Source organism: Malus sylvestris, chromosome 7, assembly GCF_916048215.2.
Source record: "Malus sylvestris chromosome 7, drMalSylv7.2, whole genome shotgun sequence".
NCBI classification, from domain to species: domain Eukaryota; kingdom Viridiplantae; phylum Streptophyta; class Magnoliopsida; order Rosales; family Rosaceae; genus Malus; species Malus sylvestris.
The window spans coordinates 5,259,464-5,279,559 of NC_062266.1; the positions used below are offsets into that span (position 1 = coordinate 5,259,464).

Consider the following 20,096-nt stretch of genomic DNA (forward strand, 5'->3'; position numbering starts at 1 on the left):
GAAAAGAAATAAAAACTGGTGACTCAGAAACAATTAATTAAGATTTTTTTTTTTTTGTGGAATATACATATCAATATTTTAATTGACTCAATCATAACGTTGAGATTCTTTACACAATGAAGGAGCGCCAATGAAGTGTTGACTGCAAAGCCCAGCGTCCTACAGCAAGCCACCTAGTGTTGACTGCAACATACATCTGAGTAGGGGATTGCGACAAAGTGACCCTATTTCTCGCTTCATATTTTTACATTGTGCAGTATTCATGACCAGGATGAAGATGTATCCTTCCCCGGGGAAATCTGTTGCCACAACAGCAAGCCACCTAGTTTAGTAAACGCCAATCTACAGGTATTCAAGCAAGCACAGCCAAGAGGCAGCACGCAACGAGCCCACACACTCTTCAACATATCCACGCTGTTTCTACCTGAAGTTTAAAGTGAAAGATGAAAAAATCATGCTGCCGTATTCAAACCACACCAGTATGTGAAAACCATCATCCTCGGGTGGGGTTACCTTTTTCAATGCAGGAGAATCATATTCATGCCAGATAGGCAGAGCCACAGAGCGGCATTCAAGGACTACTACTTGTCGTAATTTTGGTCGCCTCAGATAACCACGTCTTTACAATTCCAGAGAGTGTACACAAATAAATCACTCCCATCACAAACTGTCGTACACTTCCTCCATGCGACAGTTCTCGAAGAACAGATTCAGCTTCGGACTTTCAATTTTTAAAACTGGAGTAAAAACAAACAAGAAGAACAGATTCAGATTCAGATTCGGAGATGCATCCAAGTACATATCTTTGCTTCCACCAAGAGACTTCTCCTTCCCTCGTTTTCTTGGTGAACCAACACCGGTTACCTATCAAAACTCGAGGGCATAAACCTGCTTGAACGTCACTAAAACCTTGTTTGAATCCATACATTTTTTGCGGCAAACCATCCTTGCTTTCGACATCCATCTCCCCTTGTTTCTTCGGCTTGAACATACTCGAAGGGATTGCTCATATTTTATTAGATTCCAATTGTAGTCACATGTTACCGCACATATAGAAAACATACCTTTTTGTCCTAATACAACTCAAGGGATAGCTCATAACATCCCCAATGATATAGCAAAATGCTGTAATCTCTCAGTTCCTTTGGATTGCTTCATAGGCTGTGACAATGGGCACAATTTCAGATTAAAATCGTTCTCTTTAAGGAGTATGTGGACATTCCAACAAAATTTCATGGAGGCTATGTGCACAGTTAATGCAGTGAAAGAAGACAGCTTTACCTTCAGATCAATGCGTTCTCCCACTTCATTTCCACATCAAGATGTGAAAATCCTGTTTCTTCTCATATCTGTTTCGATAGGACGCCAACACAAGTGCTTTTCTTTTTCATACCCCAGCTCAACATGTATGAATACTGCTAAATTCAAATATGGTGAAATTATAAACGATGGAATTCATCGTAGAAAACAAGCAAATGGTTCTTAAAATGAAACCTAATTGGTGCAGCTTCTTAAATAATTCCAACTAATAAATAGATTGAATTAGCATCAACTTATACATGAGCTATTCATTATATTACGTCACAGTTAACAAGTGGACTTTTTCTTTATACTGATGAATATAATCAGCGTTTCTCTGACTACACCATCTCTCTTTATCTCAATTAAAAGGAAAAAAAGATGTTTATTTATGAACTTTTCAGAAACAATTCTGAAGAAACAAAAGTGAAATGGAACACAATATTTATTATCTGCACTGTTCAACATAAGAAATATCATTCCTGTGAAATGTGTAGTGCAGCAACCACCCACCTGTTCTAGTAACATAATGGACAGAATTCCAACGAGGGCAAGCATGAGGGTGGTGCTCCATAGAAACCTGGCTCTCATTTTGTTCTGTGGTCATCATCACCCGTTCTCACTTCAACAGAGCTGTGTATGTATAAAAACATATCTGCACCCACCCAAAGATGCAGCAACATGAAGAGAAGATGAAAAGGAATGCTGCTTGTATTGAAAATAAAGCAATATATGAGTAAAACATCATTCCTGGGGTTACCTATCCAATTGAAGGAGAATCATATTCATGCCACACTGCAGGACAACCATTCATGGACAGCTAATTGATGGACGTTAAAATCACTGGCCTTGGATAATCCAATCTTTACAGTTCCACAGTTTGCTATCTGCATCAGCAAAGGCAAGGAGCACGTTAGTGACATAATTTTGCCCTGAAAGCTTAGTTGAATTCCACTGTTAACATTTGACTAGTATATAAGTCTAAATGATTAAAGACAAATTCTACAGATAAGGTGCAACATATTTACAAAAGCATTAGGAATAATGCCTTCACATTTTTCCCCACTTTTCCCATTTTATCATCCCAATCAAACTCTGAAAGTGGGAACAAAATTTTGGAACCAGTTTTCCTGAATTTGCTTATTCTTAAAATATTGAGCAAACAACTCCCGTAGAGAAATTCAAATTTAACTTGTGATGAAAGAAAAATATATCAAAGTCCAAGAATTAGAGGCAAAGAAAAGATCGCGTGGAGTTTTACCTTCACGTGGTTTCGCTCGCTTCCGTTCATCGTCAAATCGAAAAAATGTTTGTTTCTTCTCATTGATATTGAATGCAAATGTCAACTCGAGCGTGTTCCTTTTTCATACCTTGTCTCAGAAAGATACCTTAAATTCGAAGTCGAAGACACTATAAATTAATGAGTGATCTAAGAAAACATGCATATGTCTTAGTGGAACCTAAAAAGCACTTCTTCCAATTAATTCCAGTTGTTACGCGTTCAAGTTTGACAATCTGAATCTTTTCCTTATCATAAGATGAATATGCATTCTACCACACTCAAATCACATCAGTATGAGAAAGGGAAAAAAAACAACATCCAGGGTTACCTCATCGCCCATGCAGGAGAATCATATTCATGAAGACAGATAGCCATAGCCCGATTCGACGACTAGTAATTCATTTAAGCAAACACGTGTTGCTTTTGGATGATATTGTCCTGAAATATAAAGAAGCATATTTTTTAAAGGGTAGCGTAGTTAAATTAAACAATTAGAAACTCACAGTATAGATGACAGTAAACAATTGAAGAGACACTTTTACAGAATCTGAATCTTGGCTATGGAATGAAATCTGTTGCTACAACAGCAAGCCACCTAGTCTAGTAAACGTAATGTACAGGTATTCAAGCCAGCTCTATACATTACAAGGAAGCACAGCCATGAGGCAGCACACAATCTTGGCTATGGAATTGAAAGATGATAAAATCATGCCGCCATGTTCAAACCACACCAGCATGTGAAAACCATCATACTCAGGTGGGGTTACCTTTTCCGATGCAGGAGAATCATATTCATGCCGGATGGGCAGAGGCAGAGCCACCGAGTGGCATTCAAGGACTAAAACTTGTCGTAATTTTGGTTTCCTCAGATAATCATGTCTTTCCATTTCCACAGAACGCACATAAATAAGTCATTCCCATCACATTCTTCTGAAAATTTCAAGAAACATTTTTCTTTAAAGGGAAAAGAAAACAGAACAAGAAAGCGATGCAGTATGCTGGGCCTAAACAATTCAATAGAAATTTCTGCAGATGCATGTGACAAATTTTACTCTGCCCTGTTCCTTTTATTTTAGTAATTGAACTCTGAAACTTAGAAAAGAATTCAGCGGGATCGTCCACTCTCTCTTTAAATCTTAGATAGGGGATGAAACAGGATACTCCTCCGCTTTACATCACTAAAGTTATGAACCAGCACCATTTATGTGTGTGTGTGTGTGTATATATATATATATATTGTGCAACAAAAAAATATGGCGAAACAAGTAAGAATGGTTAACTATAAAAATGAAAGAAAAATTTCTATGTAGATTTTATGTAGAAAAGTTAAGACAATCAATATAACAAATAAAAGATAAAGTACCTGATTTTAGAGAGTTGAGAGTGAAATGAGAAGCAAAAGTTTTGGTGAGAGAGAGAGAGAGAGATCATATCATGATGACTTCGTCATCTATCTTCATGCAAGGAATATGAGCTATCTTTCTCCATTCTTTTCCCTTCTTGTTCTCATACCTCTTCTTCACAGAGGGGCATCTGGTGATGTTCAGGAAAGAAATAGATGCCAGAAAACCCTGTTTTGGCAGGAAGTCGAGACTATCGCACCTTCCAATATATAGCTTTTGAAGAGAAGTGAGGTGTTGAAGTCCATTTCTGTCCAAAGATTTCAGACTTGATAGATAAGAGATTGCAAGAGTGTGAAGAGCGGTAAGAAGCAGCTGTTCCTTGAGCAACGTCTTCAACACATCCTTGCTGCTGATCTGAAATCTTCGAAGGGAGACAAGTCGTTGCAAACCCCATTTCTCCACTGAAGGCCTCAGTTTCTCACAATCTCAGTTATGAAATGTTTGTAGGTTGGGAGGCAAACCCCTTTCACCAAATGACACAAGATTTGGAAGATCCCAGGTGCTCAATTTTTGAAGGGTGGTGCAGGTGTGCATATGTTTGGGCAATAACTTCATATTATCGATCCCCAAACTCCGATATGAAATTTGTGCTATCGAGTCCTCTTTACGTTGGCCAATCTTTCATTTTGCTCCCCAATCCATCCCCTCAGTGTCCTGGAGGAAAGAATGAAAAGATCTTGTAACTTGAAATGCAGAAAACAGGACAATTACAAAATTATAATTTGCATAATATGTATCTTCTACTTACTTTGTGTTAAGAGCCTCATCACAGAGGAAATTTAAAAGCTTAAGGCATCATATCCATCCCCGCCTCCACTAAAACACCCTGCAGGCAGCTCCTTCAACCTTAGCGACCCTGGACGCAGATCAGGTTCTCCAAATCTCGGAACCATGAGCAGTTGGTTCTTGCTTGCTCTAGAGACCTTAGAGAAAATAAAGTTGGTGTAAACCACATGAACTATTTTCACCATCAAAGCTTACTAAAGTACTTTATGCATAACTATAATATACTAGGTAGAGTGCTTACTAAAGTACTTTATAGCTATGAAATCGAACAATGGAGCACTGTTCAGCTTGGCACTTTTCAATTTTAAAAAACTAGAGTAAAAAGAAGAAGAATAAAAAAAGAGATAGCACCTAAGAAAAGGTGCACAAAATCAATTAAAACAAGTTTAGAGCAACATTTTAATCAAATATATAATACAACAAAAGTAAGAATACCTCTCTAAAAGTTTCACAGAATTTCAAAATATTTCCCACATCCTCGGCAGCTAATGGTGCCCTGAGGTAGGGGAAGCTCAAGATCAACCTCTCTGGTCTCAACGCGGTGTTCCTTGACCCTGTGACACCCTCTTGCAGCCTTGCCCTTGGCATCATTCTCATCCACAGCAGCAGCACCATCTCTGCTGCATTACAAGTTTCCATCAACACGTCCTGCTTTCCTGGATTGAAGTAATTCACAGATTCGCTCTGATCAAGGGTGGTCTCCTTCCCTTGTTTGCTAGGTGAATCAACACAGATATGCCCGCCAACACACGAGACCATAAGCCCTCTTAAACAGAACTAAAACCAACCAACAACAATATCAAGATGCATTCACAAAGAAATAACTATAATCAACAGCACCACCATCTCTGCTGCCAAATTCAACCACTTAAGTCTCAATATTCCTGGCCCACTCCTTGACTTTACGATGCTTTCTCACTGCCTTGCCATTGACATCCTTATTGCTCATAGCAGCAGAACCATCTCTGCTGCCATAACAAATTTCCATCAGCTCTTCCTGCTCAAGTAACATAATGTACTGATTTCCAACAAGCAGAAGCATGAGGGCAGTGCTCCAAAGAAACCTGGCTCTCATTTTTGTTTTGTGGTCATCGTCACCCGTTCTCACTCCAACAGCTGTGTTTGTACAAAAAGTCTGCACCCATTCGAACATGGTAGCAACATGAAGAGAATACGAAAAGGCATGCTGCTTTTATTGAAAAAAAGAACAGTATATGAGTAAAACTTCATTCCAAGGGTTACCTATCCAATTGAAAGGAGAATCACATTCATGCCACACTGCAGGAGAACCATTCATGGACAACTAATAGATGGGCATTAAAATCGTTGGCCTTTGATAATCCAATCTTTACAGTTCAACAGTTTGCTATCTGCATCAGAAAAGCCGACGAACACATTAGTGACATTCTAATTTTGCCCTGAAAGCATAGTTGAATTTCACTGTTAATATTTGACTAATATATAAGCCTAAATGATTAAAGAAAAATTCTACAGATACATGTAACATATTTACAAAAGCCTTAGGAATAGTGCCTTCACATTTGTCCCTACTTTTCCCATTTTATCATCGCAATCAAACTATGAAAGTGGGAACAAAATTTAGACATGATTTGACAAGGAAAGATAGCAATGTGAAAGTTTTAGTGGGAGCAGAGTAGTAATCACTTGAGGTGTACCAAGATGCAAAATAATAAGAAAATTTAGGAACCAGTTTTCCTGAATTTCTTATTCCTAAAATATTGAGTAAACAACTCTAGTAAACAAATTCAAATTTTACTTGTGATGGAAAAAAAAAATATATATATATATATATCAAAGTCCTTCACAAGAATTAGAGGCAAAGAAAAGCTTGTGTGGAGTTTTACCTTCACGTGGTTTCGCCCATTTCCATTCATCATCAAATCGAAAAGTTGCTTGTTTCTTCTCATCAATATTGAAGGCAGATGTCAACTCAAGCGCATTCCTTTTTCATACCTTGTCTCAGAAAGATACCTTAAATTCAAAGTTGAAGATACTATAAATTAATGAGTGATCTAAGAAAACAAGCATATATCTCAGTGGAACCTAATTAGCACAGCTTCTTCAAATTAAATTCCAGTTTGTTACGCGTTCAAGTTTGACAATCTGGATCTTTTCCTTATCTTAAGATGAATGTGCATTCTACCACACTCAAATCATATCAGCATGAGAAAGGAAAAAAACATCATCCAGGGTTACCTCATATTCTTGACAGATAGCCATGGCATGATTCGACAACTAGTAATTTATGTAAGCAAACACATGTTGCCCTTGGATGATATTGTCCTGAAATTTAAAGGACCATGTTTTTGTTAGATTACCGTAGTTGAATTAAAAAATTAAAAACTGACTGATTAACTAATTAATTAAACTAAGTAAAAGTATAGATGACAGTAAACAATTGAAGAGAAAGTTTTACAGAATCTGAACATAGTGTTATGCACGTACCAGACTTTGACTTGAGATCTCAAATGATGACTTGATCATCGATCTTGATGAAAGGAATGTGAGCTATCTTGCTCCACTCTTGTCCCGTCTTCTTCTGACACCTCTTCTTCAGGGAAGAACACTTTTCGATGCTCAGAAAAGAGAGCGATGCCGGCAAACCCTCTTTTGGCAGGAATTCGAGACTATCCCACCACCCAATTTTGAGCTCTTGAAGAGAAGTGAGGTGTTGAAGTCCCTTTCCCTCCAAAGATTTCAGGCTTTTCATTTCACCGATTGCGAGAGTGTGAAGAGTGGTAGGGAGCAGCTGTTCCTTGAGCACCGTCTCCAACACATCCTCGCTTCCTGAGCTATCAAATGTTCGAAGGGAGACAATTCGTTGCAAACCCCAGTACTCCACTGAAGGCCTCAGTTTCTCACAACGACTGATTCGAAATGATTGTAGGTTGGGAGGCAAACCCCCTTCTGCAAATGACTCAACATTTGGAAGTTCGTGTAAACTCAGGTCTCGAAGGGCGGTGAGGGTGTGTATTCGGCCGGGCAATAACTTCAAATTCTCGCATCTCTGGACTACAAATCGAGCCAGTTTGGGAGTGGGCAATCCCCCGTGGGGAAAAGAGACCAGATTTGGACAGCAAGAGGTCCAGAGATCGTCGAGATGAGTGAGATTTTCGTCATCAGCTCCTTCTCCAATGGCAAGGGATTCTAGACTTTTACTGCCCCAGATACTAAGATATGAAAGTTTGGGGAAAACGCCCAGCGGGAAGGACCTCAGTGAATCACAGCTGTAGACCAAATCCAAATGTCGAAGGGATGTCAATTTGGCCATCATCTCATGAGATAGGAATTCTAATCTCCTGCATTTTTTTATTTCAAGATATGTCAACGAAGTGGGTAGACCATTTCTCGGGAACGACAAGAGTGACGCGCAGTTAACGAGCCTCAAACTTCCAAGACAGCTGCTGAAGTGCGGCTGCAAGCAATCTGGGCGACTAAAAAATTGAATCTCAAGATTCCAAAGCGAGCACAGCGACTCCGTCTCTAGTAACGAAGAGAGACCAGGGCATCTAACGATCTTCAGTTGTTTAAGAGATTGTCGCAAGGACTCCGTGTTGACGATGAGAGACCAAGGTATCCATCTTGTTCTGGTAGCCCTTTCATGTAGAACCCCGCAGTCTGACACCCGAAGCTTTCTCAATGAAGGAAGATGATCGGGCAAGTTTCCCTTCAGCTTCGGACACTTCCCTAAAATGAGCACCTCAAGACGAGGAAAGTCAGGAGATTGACCTCTACCTGGACTCGACAGCCATTCCTCCCACTCCGGCATCTCTTTGAACTCTAGCTTCTTGAGAGATTGAAATGGTTGACTTAGAGAAGCTCCATTACCCCCGTAGAACTCGACACCAATACTCACGACTAATTTCATCCTTTCTATATAGAGCTCCTTGAGAGCGGGAAGCCGCCCAACCGGTGGCAATGAGAAGCAAGTACCACAATCACTAATACGCATGACTTGTATGTTGGCGAAGGAAGAGTCACCCAACCAATCCGGAAAGCTGGTTCCACCATAAAATTTGATGGTCAGCTTCACCAGATTTGCAGAAGGTTGTAGGCTTTCAAGTACGTGTCTCTCTTTTATGGAATCATTTGCTTCCTCACGACCCCATGCCAACTCTACTTCGTTGAGATCTTTCTTATCCTTCAAATTGGCCCCCAAGGCATCTATAGGATTGACGACATTTTGTAGATTCAAGATAGAGAGGTTTCCTCGAAGGTTCGACAATTGCCCCAATTCACCAATGCCACCCGACCTAGTAGATTCCCCCAACACAAAAGCAGTCAATGTTCTCAAACTTTTTAGTCTACCCATTTGCACCGGCATCTCTTTTATACAAGTTCCACTAATATCAAGATGACGCAAATTAATCAATTTCCTCATGTCTGCAGGCAATTCAACAAGAGAGGAACAACCGACCAACAATAGAGTTTGCAAATTGTAGAGAGTACACATCGTATCTGGTAACTTTTTAACTGCAGTGTGAGAGAGATCAATGTAGCGCAAGTTTAAGTGTTTACCAATGTTATCAGGTAATTGCGTGATATTTTTATATCTTGACAGTGACAACACCCGTAAACATTTTAGGGCTGGTAATAAATCATCTAGAACCTTTATGCTTACATAAAGGCTCTTATCCCACTCATAGTATGGTCTTAAAGACATAGGAAAGAAGGTGCGCAAACACTTAATTTCATCCAATGACTTAAATCTTGCAGCAGTATCAAATCTTCCTCTCATATATGACAAATGCCGAACTTTTTTAGGAACTTCAACATGTGGCTCTCCATCCAACCTACAACAAAATTCTCCAGACACAGACACAGCCAAGTCGTTAATGAGATCATGCATTGTGAAACTTGATTTCCATGATCTTTGAAGTAGTGATCGTGACAATAGTTCATCCAAGTATCTCTCACCAAGCTCTTCCAATCCTTTACCACTCTCATCTTGTGGAATTAAACCCACTGCCATCCAAAGTAGAATTATATATTCCTTTTCTAATTCATAGTCCTTTGGGAAAATTGAGAGATAAGCAAAGCATTGTTTTAAATAAGTAGGGAGATAATGGTAACTCAATCTTAAAGATGGAAGAACACTTTTATCATGCAGTGTCTCCCAAAGATTGTTGTTCAATATGTGACACCACTCCTTGTAACCTACATTACAACCTAAGAGACCCCCAAGTGCTTTTGCAGCTAAAGGAAGACCGTTGCACTTGCGTGCAATTTGCTTACCAATTTCTTCCAAGTCTGGATGCGCACTAGGATTTTCATTTCTAAATGCATGTTTTCTGAGTAACAACCAACAATCTTCATGCGACAATTGTTCCAAATAGTGAATAGGACCGGTATGCACAATGGATGCGACACTTTTGTTCCTTGTTGTCACTATGACCTTACTTCCCCTCGCCCCATAAGTAAAAGGAGCCCGTACAAGATCCCAAGCACTATAGTCGTCATTCCAAAGGTCATCCAACACAAATAGGAACTTTTTCTCCCTCACTTGTTCCCTAAGTTCAACTTGAAGCAAGCTATCTTGAAAAATGCAAGGTTTTGAGATAATTGATTCAATAAGGGTTTTAGTTACCCTCATAGCATCAAAATCTTCGGAAACACAGGCCCAAGCTGTAACATCAAAATGCTCTTTTATATTCTTATCATTGTAAAGGAGCTGAGCAAGGGTTGTCTTACCGACCCCGCCCATTCCCACTATGGGGATTACTGATATGTGGCTGCTACTTGCATCATCCGATAGTAACATTCTCTTCAACTTCTTTTTATCTCCTTCCCTACCACAAGCACTAAAGTCATGCCCAACAAAGGACGTTGTGGGAGTTTTTTGAGAAACCTTCTCCTTAACGCCTCCCTTAAGACCAAGGAGATCTATTTGTTTCGCAAGGTGTTCCACCTTTTGAAACAACTCTTGTATCCTACCATTCATGCCTTGATAAAAAGGATTAAGAGAAGTAGAGAAGAAGTTCCACACCTGGGACGTGGTTTTGGTTTGATATTCCTCTGCTTCCACCCTGCTTTGCAAAGCTTCAGCATCGATCTCAGCCAGCAGGTCCTCGGCATCGAAGACGGCATGTTTGAGCTCGTCAAGCCACTTTTTCACACGAGGTTTCTCAATTTGCTTCTCCTCTGCATCATCGAGCACTGCATCGAGGGCCAGAAAAGTCAGCTTCAGTCTCTCCAAGAGTGAATGGTCAAGCTTTTTTCCCCGGGAGAAGTCCAAGAAGTCGCCAGAAGCAATCTTGTCGCACAACGTCTGAATGGAAGCGGAGAGAAAAGCCTCTCCAATCAAAGCTCCTGCCATTTCTCTCTCTTTCTCTCTGTTTTTTTTTTTTTTTCTCTTCAAAGAAGTGTTGAGGTGAGGAAGAAGAAGAGTCTTATTACCTATAATTTTATTTTATAAGCTTAATTTCGTTTCGGAAAGAGACGACTTGATGTGTTTTGGTCAATTATTCAGTGGACCCCACACGTTAATCATTGAGGCTTATTTGACTGACAATTTCCTGCTAGTTGGCTTGACTGGTGTGATAGTGTGGGTTGGCCCCCCACACGTTAATCATAGAGGCTTATTTGACTCACAATTTGCTGGTAGTTGGTTTGGCTGGTGTGAGAGTGTCGGTTGGCCGACAATTTTTTAGTAATTAACCATAACATCCCTTTTGTTTGTTGATAATTTGATATTAGAAGTCGTTTTGGGATTTTGCTTTGGGCTTCATCACCTAATTAATTAAGGCTATGATTGGAATCTTATGTTGATTACGTTGGAATTTTACATCACAGGATCTTTAAATTGATCACCTGATTAAATTAAGATTAAAATTGTTATCTTTTGTTGATTATGTTATCATGTCATCATCCATGACCTGGTTAATCAATATATTGGAGTTATATTACAAGTTGTTAAACTCATAAATGGAAGGGATCTCTTTTTTTTTGTTTCATCCCTTGCCAGGTCTTATAATTTGGTAGGTTCCAGCAGCTCCAAGAGATAGAAATGTAGATAAATGAAAAATGACAGAGGAATTATAAAAACAGTTTTTCATTCATATCCCAAATGAGAGTCGTAACAGGGATAATATGCCCACATCTGTCAGTACAGACAAGAGTGTTAGGTACAAATGATGAGTCACTATCCTTTTACTGATCCACTACTAGATAAGGCCAGGGACGAGGAATGACTCAAGCTGGGGGGGATAATGCCAGCGGCTAACATCTCGTCAACTTGGCGCTCCAATTCTGCTTTTTGGGCATGCCCGTATCGATATGGTCGAACATTGATTGGCCCCGTGCCTAGAAGTAAGGGAATTCGATGATCGATCTCGCAATAGGGGGCAAAGATGTTAGTGGCTGGAAGAGACTATGATATTTAGTGATGAGGGATTGAATTGGTGTTGGTGGTGGAGTAGGTTGGGGAGATGGGTGAGTAAGGCTTGACAACTGGGAGACAACACAGAAAGGTTTGCCAGGAACAGCCTTAATACCCGTGGACACGAGAGAGCGCATAACAAGGGAGTTAAAGGACCCTACCAATCTGTAATTGGTCCCATGCACTGAGAATTCCATAATTTTGAGCAAAAAATTCCATCCGATGAAACTCAGTGTTTCCAACCAATCCACTCCTAAGACCATGTCACAGCCCGTCATCGCAAGAAGGTGAAAGTAATTGGTAAATGTATAGCCTTGAAGGCACACTAAAACTTGATGAGCCACCCCTTTAGCGCAAAAGATCTGTGGCTACCATTACTGCCTCGGTTCGAGACGGGTCAACGTGCAAGCCCAAACGAGTCACCACTTGTGGGTTGAGAAAATTTTGATCAGCACCGGAGTCGATGAATACTTGGATTGGTGTTTGGAAAATGAATTCTTTGGATTGGTGTTACGCTTAGTGGCTGAGATCGCGTTGATGGCGATGGGATGCTCCGGATGTTCCACCACTGTAGGGAGCGGTGGCGCGGGGGCCTTTGTCTCGGGAACAGGGTCTGAACCATCCTCATTAGCCAGTAACAGTAGTATGTGGGATTGACGACACTAGTGGCCGGGTCAATACTGGTCATCATAGTTGAAACAAAGTCCCTGCTTTCAACGGGTGAGCCGTAAGATCGGCTTTGGTGGGTTGGTTGGGGTAATAGGGGGTCGAGATGTAGTGGGTTGGTTAGGTGGGGTAGGTGAGGGGGAAAATGGTGGTTTAGAAATGTAAGGGGAGGAACGAGAGGTCCCGAGACTAACCACTTGCCGGCGACCCTGTTTGTGCTCGTAGATACGAGCTAGTTCAATGGCACGTGCCAGAGAAGGTCTCTAGGCCACAACATCATCTTGCAGCTCTTCTTTGAGGCCGCCTAAAAACGCTCCCAGTAGTTGGGCGTCAGTCTAGTTCGGAGTGCGGCATGAGAGGCGAATGAACTGACCCACATACGTCTCCATCGTGGTGGTCTGCGTGATATGCGACAGGGCCATATTAAGGTTCAAAGAGTCGACTGGACCAAATCGTTGCCGCAGTAGGGTCATGAAGATGGCCCAAGAGGAGAGGGGAAACTGTATCTTGAACCAACGGAGCCAGTGGGCCGCGTCTCCTCCAAGATGAAGGCCTACCACTGTGACGTGGCGATGCTCGGTTATCTCGTGATAGTCTAAAAACTCCTCAACCGTCGCAATCCATCGGTAAGGGTCGTCTCCAAAGAAACGAGGAAAGTTTGATTTTGAGGTTTTTGTGCCCAGGAAAAGTCGATGAAGTGGGTTGAGGGGTGTGGATGTAAGACGGGTCGGTAGGGAAGAAATAGGGGTTGGGCTCAGTCGTGGATGGGGGAAGGTAGCGGGAGGTGGAGGGTCGGTTCAGAGCTTGGGTGGTGGTGGATAGCCGTGGGGTGAATGAAAGTGATGAGGGGTTGGCCGTTAGGTGGGATCCCGGAGGTTGGGTTGTTGTGAAGGGTTGAGATGGAGAGAGATACCATGATGGTGGTGGTATGGGTGTGTGGACGACAAAGAAGGGTTTGGGTCCCATCGAAATGGGAATTGAGCAAATTGGGATTTGGGGTTTGGGTAGGGAAGGGTTTTTTAGGGCACGAACTTCGTCTAAAATTCTTTGTTGCAGTTGGTCCTGGTGAAATTGGTGGAGTAAGAGATCGGCCATGGAGTGCTGCAGGTCGTCGTAGCGAACATTCAACATCGAGATAGAGTCCTGAAATTCCTGAAGCTGGGTGAGTATCTGATGTTGTTGAAACTCATGGTCCAGTTCGTCTTCCGGTACATCCGCCATCGTGACAGATGCCTTACTTTTGCCCATGGATGCACACCTGGGCTCTTGATACCAAATGGTAGGTTCCAGCAGCTTTAAGAAATAGAAATGTAAAGAAAGGAAAAATGACAGAGGAATTATAAAAATAGTTTTTCATTCATATCCCAAATGAGAGTTGCAACAGGGATAATATGCCCACATCCGTCACTACAAACAAGAGTGTTAGGTACAAATGTTGAGTCACTATCCTTTTACTGATCCACTGCTAGATAAAGGAATAAACTAAGGAAATGGGTCTAAATGGGAAAAAGGTCTTAACATAATTGGGTTGTATAATACGGGAACTTCAACTCGAGTCCAAGCAGGCAACAATACAATGCCTTTCATCAAAAATTTTCCCCCAGGGGCACCCAGTAATCCCTTCTTCTGGTTGTCCACCCATTTTTCGATTGGTTACCAATTTCTTCTTTGGCCGTCTGTCGAGATTAAAATGAATAAAGGTGAATTAAATTAGTATCATGCGTCATACGAAGACATGCTCAAAACATTAATTACAAAAAAAGATGTTATCAATACTCTGTTTCAACATCAAACAACAAATATATCGTTGAAAACAAACAACAAGATAATGCATCTACATATCATATTTTTCAAAGTTTTTTGCCTTCCTCGTGAGATGATGACTCCGGTTTTTTTTTTTTTTTTTTTGAAGCAAGAAAATATATTAAAGGGGAAACCTCCGAGAACAGCCGTTTCCTACAGAGTTAAACTGAAGAGCATGAAGAGCAAAGTAAAGAATACAGTTTCTATAAATTTTGAACAATATAGATATTCTGATGAATGAAAAAAATGGAATGCCAAAAAATAGCAATGTTCCAAGAACTATGAAACACCAAAGTTTTAAACATGAAGATCTAAAGGATACTTCTAACAAAAAGAATTTTTTGGCATTTTAGAAAAATGGTCTCTAAGATTTACATAATTCATCACTTTGGTTCATCAGATTTGAAATTAATAGAAACGATCCCTAAATTTGTCTACCATCAATTATTTTGATAATTCTGTGAAACATCTATGTTACAAAAGGACCAAAATGACAAAAAAAAAAAAAACCGTTAATTTAATAAAATGTGGCCCAAAATGATTTGACAAAATTAAGAGTACTTTTGTTATTTTATCCTTGAATAACGGAGATTTTTCACAGAATAGTCAAAATGATTGATAGTGGATAAACTCAACTTATGCATCAATTCTATTGATTTTAAATCTCAACTGAATTGAGAAGTTATGACACTTTCAATTTTAGCTGAGTGAATAATAAGTTTTTTTTCCGCCGGAACAAGTCCATGAACTCGTCAGAACAATCTTGTTGCACAGCCACTGGATGGAAGAGGAGAGAAAAGCCTATCCAATCAAAGCTCTTGCCATTTTCTTCCCCTCTTTTTTTTTTTTTTTTGGTCCTTCAAAGAAAGTGTTGAGGTGAGGAGGTGAGGAGGTGAGGAAGAACAAGAGACGACTTGATACACTTTTGGTCAATATTTGAGTGGACCCCACACGTTAAAGGAGGTGAGGAGGTGAGGAAGAACAAGAGACGACTTGATACGCTTTTGGTCAACATTTGAGTGGACCCCACACGTTAATCATAGTCTTTATTTTTTTTTTTACATATCATAGTCTTAATCCTTATAATTTAAGGAAAATGATCCTCGCATCCTAGGAATCCTTTAATCGTACATCGTACGGTAAAAAATTATTTAAAATTCAAATATAAATAATACTTAATGAAAATTATCTGTACGATGTACGATAAACGAATACAATTGCTATTGCTAGGAGAATGTGACCTTTTCCATAATTTAACTGACAATGACAACTTCCTAATATTTGGTTGGTGCGAGTGACAGGGTGGTGTGGGTGAGTCTCAGTGGATCCCACACGTTAATCGTGCATGCAAGTAGCAATTACATTGACTTGGTTAATTAATAGATTGCATTTGGAATATGAAAATAAGAGAAAATTTTCTTTGTGTTTGAAATACGACTGATATAATAAGTGAATAAAAATTTTTTTTTTTTTAAGTTGTTAATCTTTTAATATAAGTATCATTTTACTTGTAGAGTGACATGTGGTTAGGGATGGGCAACAGTTATGATGGGCGGGTAACCGCGGTTATTTATCCATAACCGTTTATTCTCATATCCGTATAACCATTTATCCGTTGGGTAATTGTCTAAACGGTTATACCCATACCCATAACCGTTTATAAACGGTTAACCATACCCATATCCGTGTACCTATTTAACTGTAACCGTTTAGTACACGTTTACCCATTTATCATTTTTAACCCGTTTATCCTTTCTTTTTTACCATTTACTCATTTTTCACCCGTCTATGTGTTTTTTTAACAACTTGAAAATTAAAAAAGAAAAATTTGTCATAATTTTATTTTTCTAACAATTAAACACCGTTCTATAACATTCATCATACATTTCCGCATTTTAATTTTTCAAGTCCTTATATCATTCCAATAATTGAAATAATAGTTTACAGACGAAATTTTTAATGGTTAACAATAAAGGTAATATAAAATTTGCTAAGTATTCTTGGGTTATAAAAACTGTTAAAATACAATATTCTTGGATTATTTAACTCGGAATGTAAAGTATTAACATAATATATAATGGACCATGAAATTTAAAGTGGTTAAGGAAAACTATATTATGTTAGCTACATAAATCATGCACTATAGTCAATAGCATTGATTTAAGTTTTGTCCGATAGGAACATGGTTTGTGTTAATTTTACATATATAAAATAAATGGGTAAATGGTTACCCGTTTATAACCGCGGTTAATATCCATAACCACCCATTTAAATTTCACGGGTAAACGGTTATACCCATAACCGTTTATTTATCTAAACGGTTATCCATAACCGTAACCGTGAAATTGAAATGGACGGATAACCGCGGTTACCCATAACTGATGGATATTTGCCTATCCCTACATGTGGTGTATCATTTGTGTTCCAATCGCATTGAAAAATCTCTCACTTGCCAGTCTTATCACTGAGTTTATGGGGAGATCAAATCTTCTATGCCAAAATGGGTGTGGTCTTTGTTTCTAATCATTGTTTGACACATATTAAATTTATAAAAACAAAGTTAAGAAAAATTAAATTTATAAACAAATATCAGTCAATAATTAAAGCCATAGAGGCCACGCTCATCTTAGAGATGGAAAATTTGATCACGTCTGGAGATGCCAATGGTTTGTAAAAGGGATATATATATCCATACATCATTTTTTACTTCTTACATACTCCTTATTAATTTCTATATTTTGATATTTTTTAATTTATTTGATCTGACGGCTTAAAATTCAGAAAATATGTGAGAAGTAAAAAAAAGTGTGAATTGCACATCCTGTTGTAAAATGGGGGAACTTCAACTCGATTCCAAGCAGGCAACAAAACATTGTCTTTCATCAAAATCCCTTCTTCTGGTTGTACACCCATCCTTTTCAATTGATTACTGATTTCTTCTTTTGCATCCTGTCCAGATTAAAATGAATAAAAATGAATTAAATTAGTATCACATGTCATATGAAAGTAAATATGTGTTCACACAGAAGGATAATTACAACAAACAAAGTAATATGCGTCAATCTCAAACAACAAACATATCATTAAAAATAAACAGCAAGATCATACATCTACGAATCATAATTTTTAGAGTTTACTACCTTCTTTGTGAGATGACTCCAATTTCTATTAATTTTGAGCGACATAGATATTATGATGGATGAAAAAAATGAACGCCAAAAAACAACAATGTTTCGAGACTTTTGAAACACCCAATTTTAAACATGAAAATTTGAAAGATATTTCTCACAAAAACAATTCTATTAAAGAAAACTTAAAAGGCCTCACTATTAACATAAATGATCTGGGAGGGACGAAACATTCGGGAAGAGGGAGAGAAAGAGTTTAGAGATGTGGTTTTGTGGCGTTTGGTATGTGGAGTGGAACGGAACAAGTTCGTCTCATGTTTGATGTGATAAAAAATATAAGACGCGCCTACCATGAAATGAATTTTAGTCTAATTTTTGTACCACACTCCCCCATAAAAAAGATTTATTCCACTCCATGGAACGAACTTATTCCACCCCATGGAACACAAAAGTACCCCTTCTGTTTTTTAATAATTCTACACCAATTCATAAAAACAAACCCTAATCTTGTGTCTTTCTTCTCTCCTCGTACCCTCTCTCCTCCTCGTTGTCTTCTCGGCGGCGAGGCTCCATTCTCTGCTTCGTTCACTGCCTCTCTCTTCTCTCGTCGCAGCATCTCAACATCTCCCCGCTTTGATTTAGTTGTCAGTTTTTCTGAAATGGTTGTGATTTTCCTCATTCAATTGACCATGGTTTTTTTGTGTAGAAGTGGAAAACCCTAGAAAGTTATGGGTTTTCACTGAAATTGATTTTCCGTACCACAAGCTTTGCACTGTTTGGGATTAAGGGTGTAATTTAGAGGTATACATCCGTTTCTGTGTTTATGTTTATGCAACTATTGGCTGAGAAAATTAATCGTTTCTTAATTGTTCCTTCTCAGAAGCTTCAGGGAATATGGCTGCTGCGATGAGTGTGAAATAATTACCCAGAAGAACCTAATGAACTTCTTCATTACCAACAAATATTAATATTCATTAAGTGTCAATGTCACAAATATATCATAAAATAAGCAAGGTTATGTTGGCCTTTTAATTTTTTTCTTTCTATTCCGCCCTGAGTATCAAACTCGAAACAGAACAATTGACTCATTTCAGCATGCACGTACTAAACGTACCTTCGAACCTGTTGACCCTAGAAATTACAAAGCCTACGTGGCGTGCAGGCCGAATATATTCTAAGCTAACTACGTCCTTCGGTGATTGCGGGGCGTGCCAACTCGTCGGCCGAGGCTCGGCCGAGGAGTAAATTTGATGATGCTGCGTTGGGTCGCGCTAGACTTCTGCGTCTTGCGATTGCGGCCGAGAAAGGAACGCGTCTCGGCCTCTTGGGTTCTCGAGCCTGAAGACAAGGCTGCTATTTCTTACAAAGTTCACGAACCGAATTCGGCTTGCAATGTGCCGAATGTAATAACTGTAACACCTCACCTCGCCGAGAGGGCTAATGAGATGACCTCGACCAACAAGGATTCGAAAACCCTTCTCGACCGAGACTTGGATAGGCAATCGACCGTTCTCGCCGCAGTGCTGTTGATGCCAACGGAAGATACTGCAAGACCGACCGACTCTACGGTGACAGAGCTATCTATGCCGACTTAAGATATCACCGGTTGCTTCCACAGTGCTGTTGATGCCAACGGAAGATGTGTCAGCGAAAAAGGAAAAGAAAAAGATCTCAAGTTGTGAGAGTTTGCGCAGAGCAATTTTTGTGTTGATTTGCAGGGGTCTTTATTATGTTGCACGACCTCTTGTATTTATAGGACTTGGATATCTGCTTGGCACAACCTGATAATATTGTAGAGTCCAGCTGTAACTCAAACTTGCAGAGCAAAAATTGATCCGTATCAGAGGCTTATCCTTCAGATTGTTGTTTGTGACTTTTCAAATAGGATAAAAACCCATCTCGTCTTATCACATCACACTAGAAGTCTAGCCCACCTAGGCTTCTTGTCTTGATAACTTCAACATAGCCTTTATCCCATGCATGCATAATAAAATATAATCCCATCATATTTAAAAGCCTAGCCTAGCTAGGCTTTCTTTTCTTGTCATATGCATGTTACGGCATATACATATATATAATCATATATATATATATAATTATATAATAGGCATCCAAACCGAATTGCTCTAACACACACGGTACACTGCTAACAAATCCAAATTACATTGGACTGTTCCACATGTCTCTCCGTTGGGATATAATTTTGTCTTGTTTATCTGGTTTAAGAAGATGCAGATAATTCGGACTAAAAGATAATTATAATATTATCCTTTAATAATCAAATTATCTCCACTTTCTCATCCGGTGGTTGAGAATCATGCCCACTCAAC

General features: G+C 39.4%; 1 protein-coding gene and 1 pseudogene across 12 annotated transcripts; both read right to left on the reverse strand.

The window, feature by feature from the left end:
- Positions 1 to 964, reverse strand: part of LOC126629063 (uncharacterized) — a 38,351-nt pseudogene extending 37,387 nt beyond the window's left edge.
- Positions 34 to 11,175, reverse strand: LOC126630764 (putative disease resistance RPP13-like protein 1). 12 transcript variants are annotated; one of them, XM_050300933.1, is made up of 15 exons: positions 7,237 to 11,174; positions 6,988 to 7,074; positions 6,636 to 6,762; positions 6,013 to 6,140; positions 5,206 to 5,905; positions 4,733 to 4,907; positions 4,094 to 4,638; positions 3,349 to 3,511; positions 2,910 to 3,019; positions 2,060 to 2,231; positions 1,813 to 1,954; positions 1,282 to 1,415; positions 1,065 to 1,161; positions 514 to 737; positions 34 to 424 (listed from the first exon to the last, which is right to left on the reverse strand). In XM_050300933.1, the coding sequence occupies exon 1, from the start codon at positions 11,105 to 11,107 to the stop codon at positions 7,256 to 7,258; it is 3,852 nt and encodes a 1,283-aa protein (XP_050156890.1). In that variant the 5' UTR covers positions 11,108 to 11,174; the 3' UTR covers positions 34 to 424; positions 514 to 737; positions 1,065 to 1,161; positions 1,282 to 1,415; positions 1,813 to 1,954; positions 2,060 to 2,231; positions 2,910 to 3,019; positions 3,349 to 3,511; positions 4,094 to 4,638; positions 4,733 to 4,907; positions 5,206 to 5,905; positions 6,013 to 6,140; positions 6,636 to 6,762; positions 6,988 to 7,074; positions 7,237 to 7,255. The 12 variants fall into 12 exon arrangements, with proteins under 12 accessions (XP_050156890.1, XP_050156898.1, XP_050156891.1 ...); XM_050300941.1 differs by lacking the exons at positions 514 to 737; positions 1,065 to 1,161; positions 1,282 to 1,415; ... (1 more) ...; positions 2,060 to 2,231; positions 2,910 to 3,019; XM_050300934.1 differs by lacking the exons at positions 34 to 424; positions 514 to 737; positions 1,065 to 1,161; ... (2 more) ...; positions 4,733 to 4,907; positions 5,206 to 5,905 and having other exon boundaries at positions 1,341 to 1,415.
- Between the last annotated feature and the right edge of the window lie 8,921 nt (positions 11,176 to 20,096).

Coding starts and splice junctions, on each gene's coding strand:
- LOC126630764 (XM_050300941.1), bottom strand. CDS start 11,107: ATGGCAGGAGCTTTGATTGGAGAGGCTTTTCTCTCCGCTTCCATTCAG.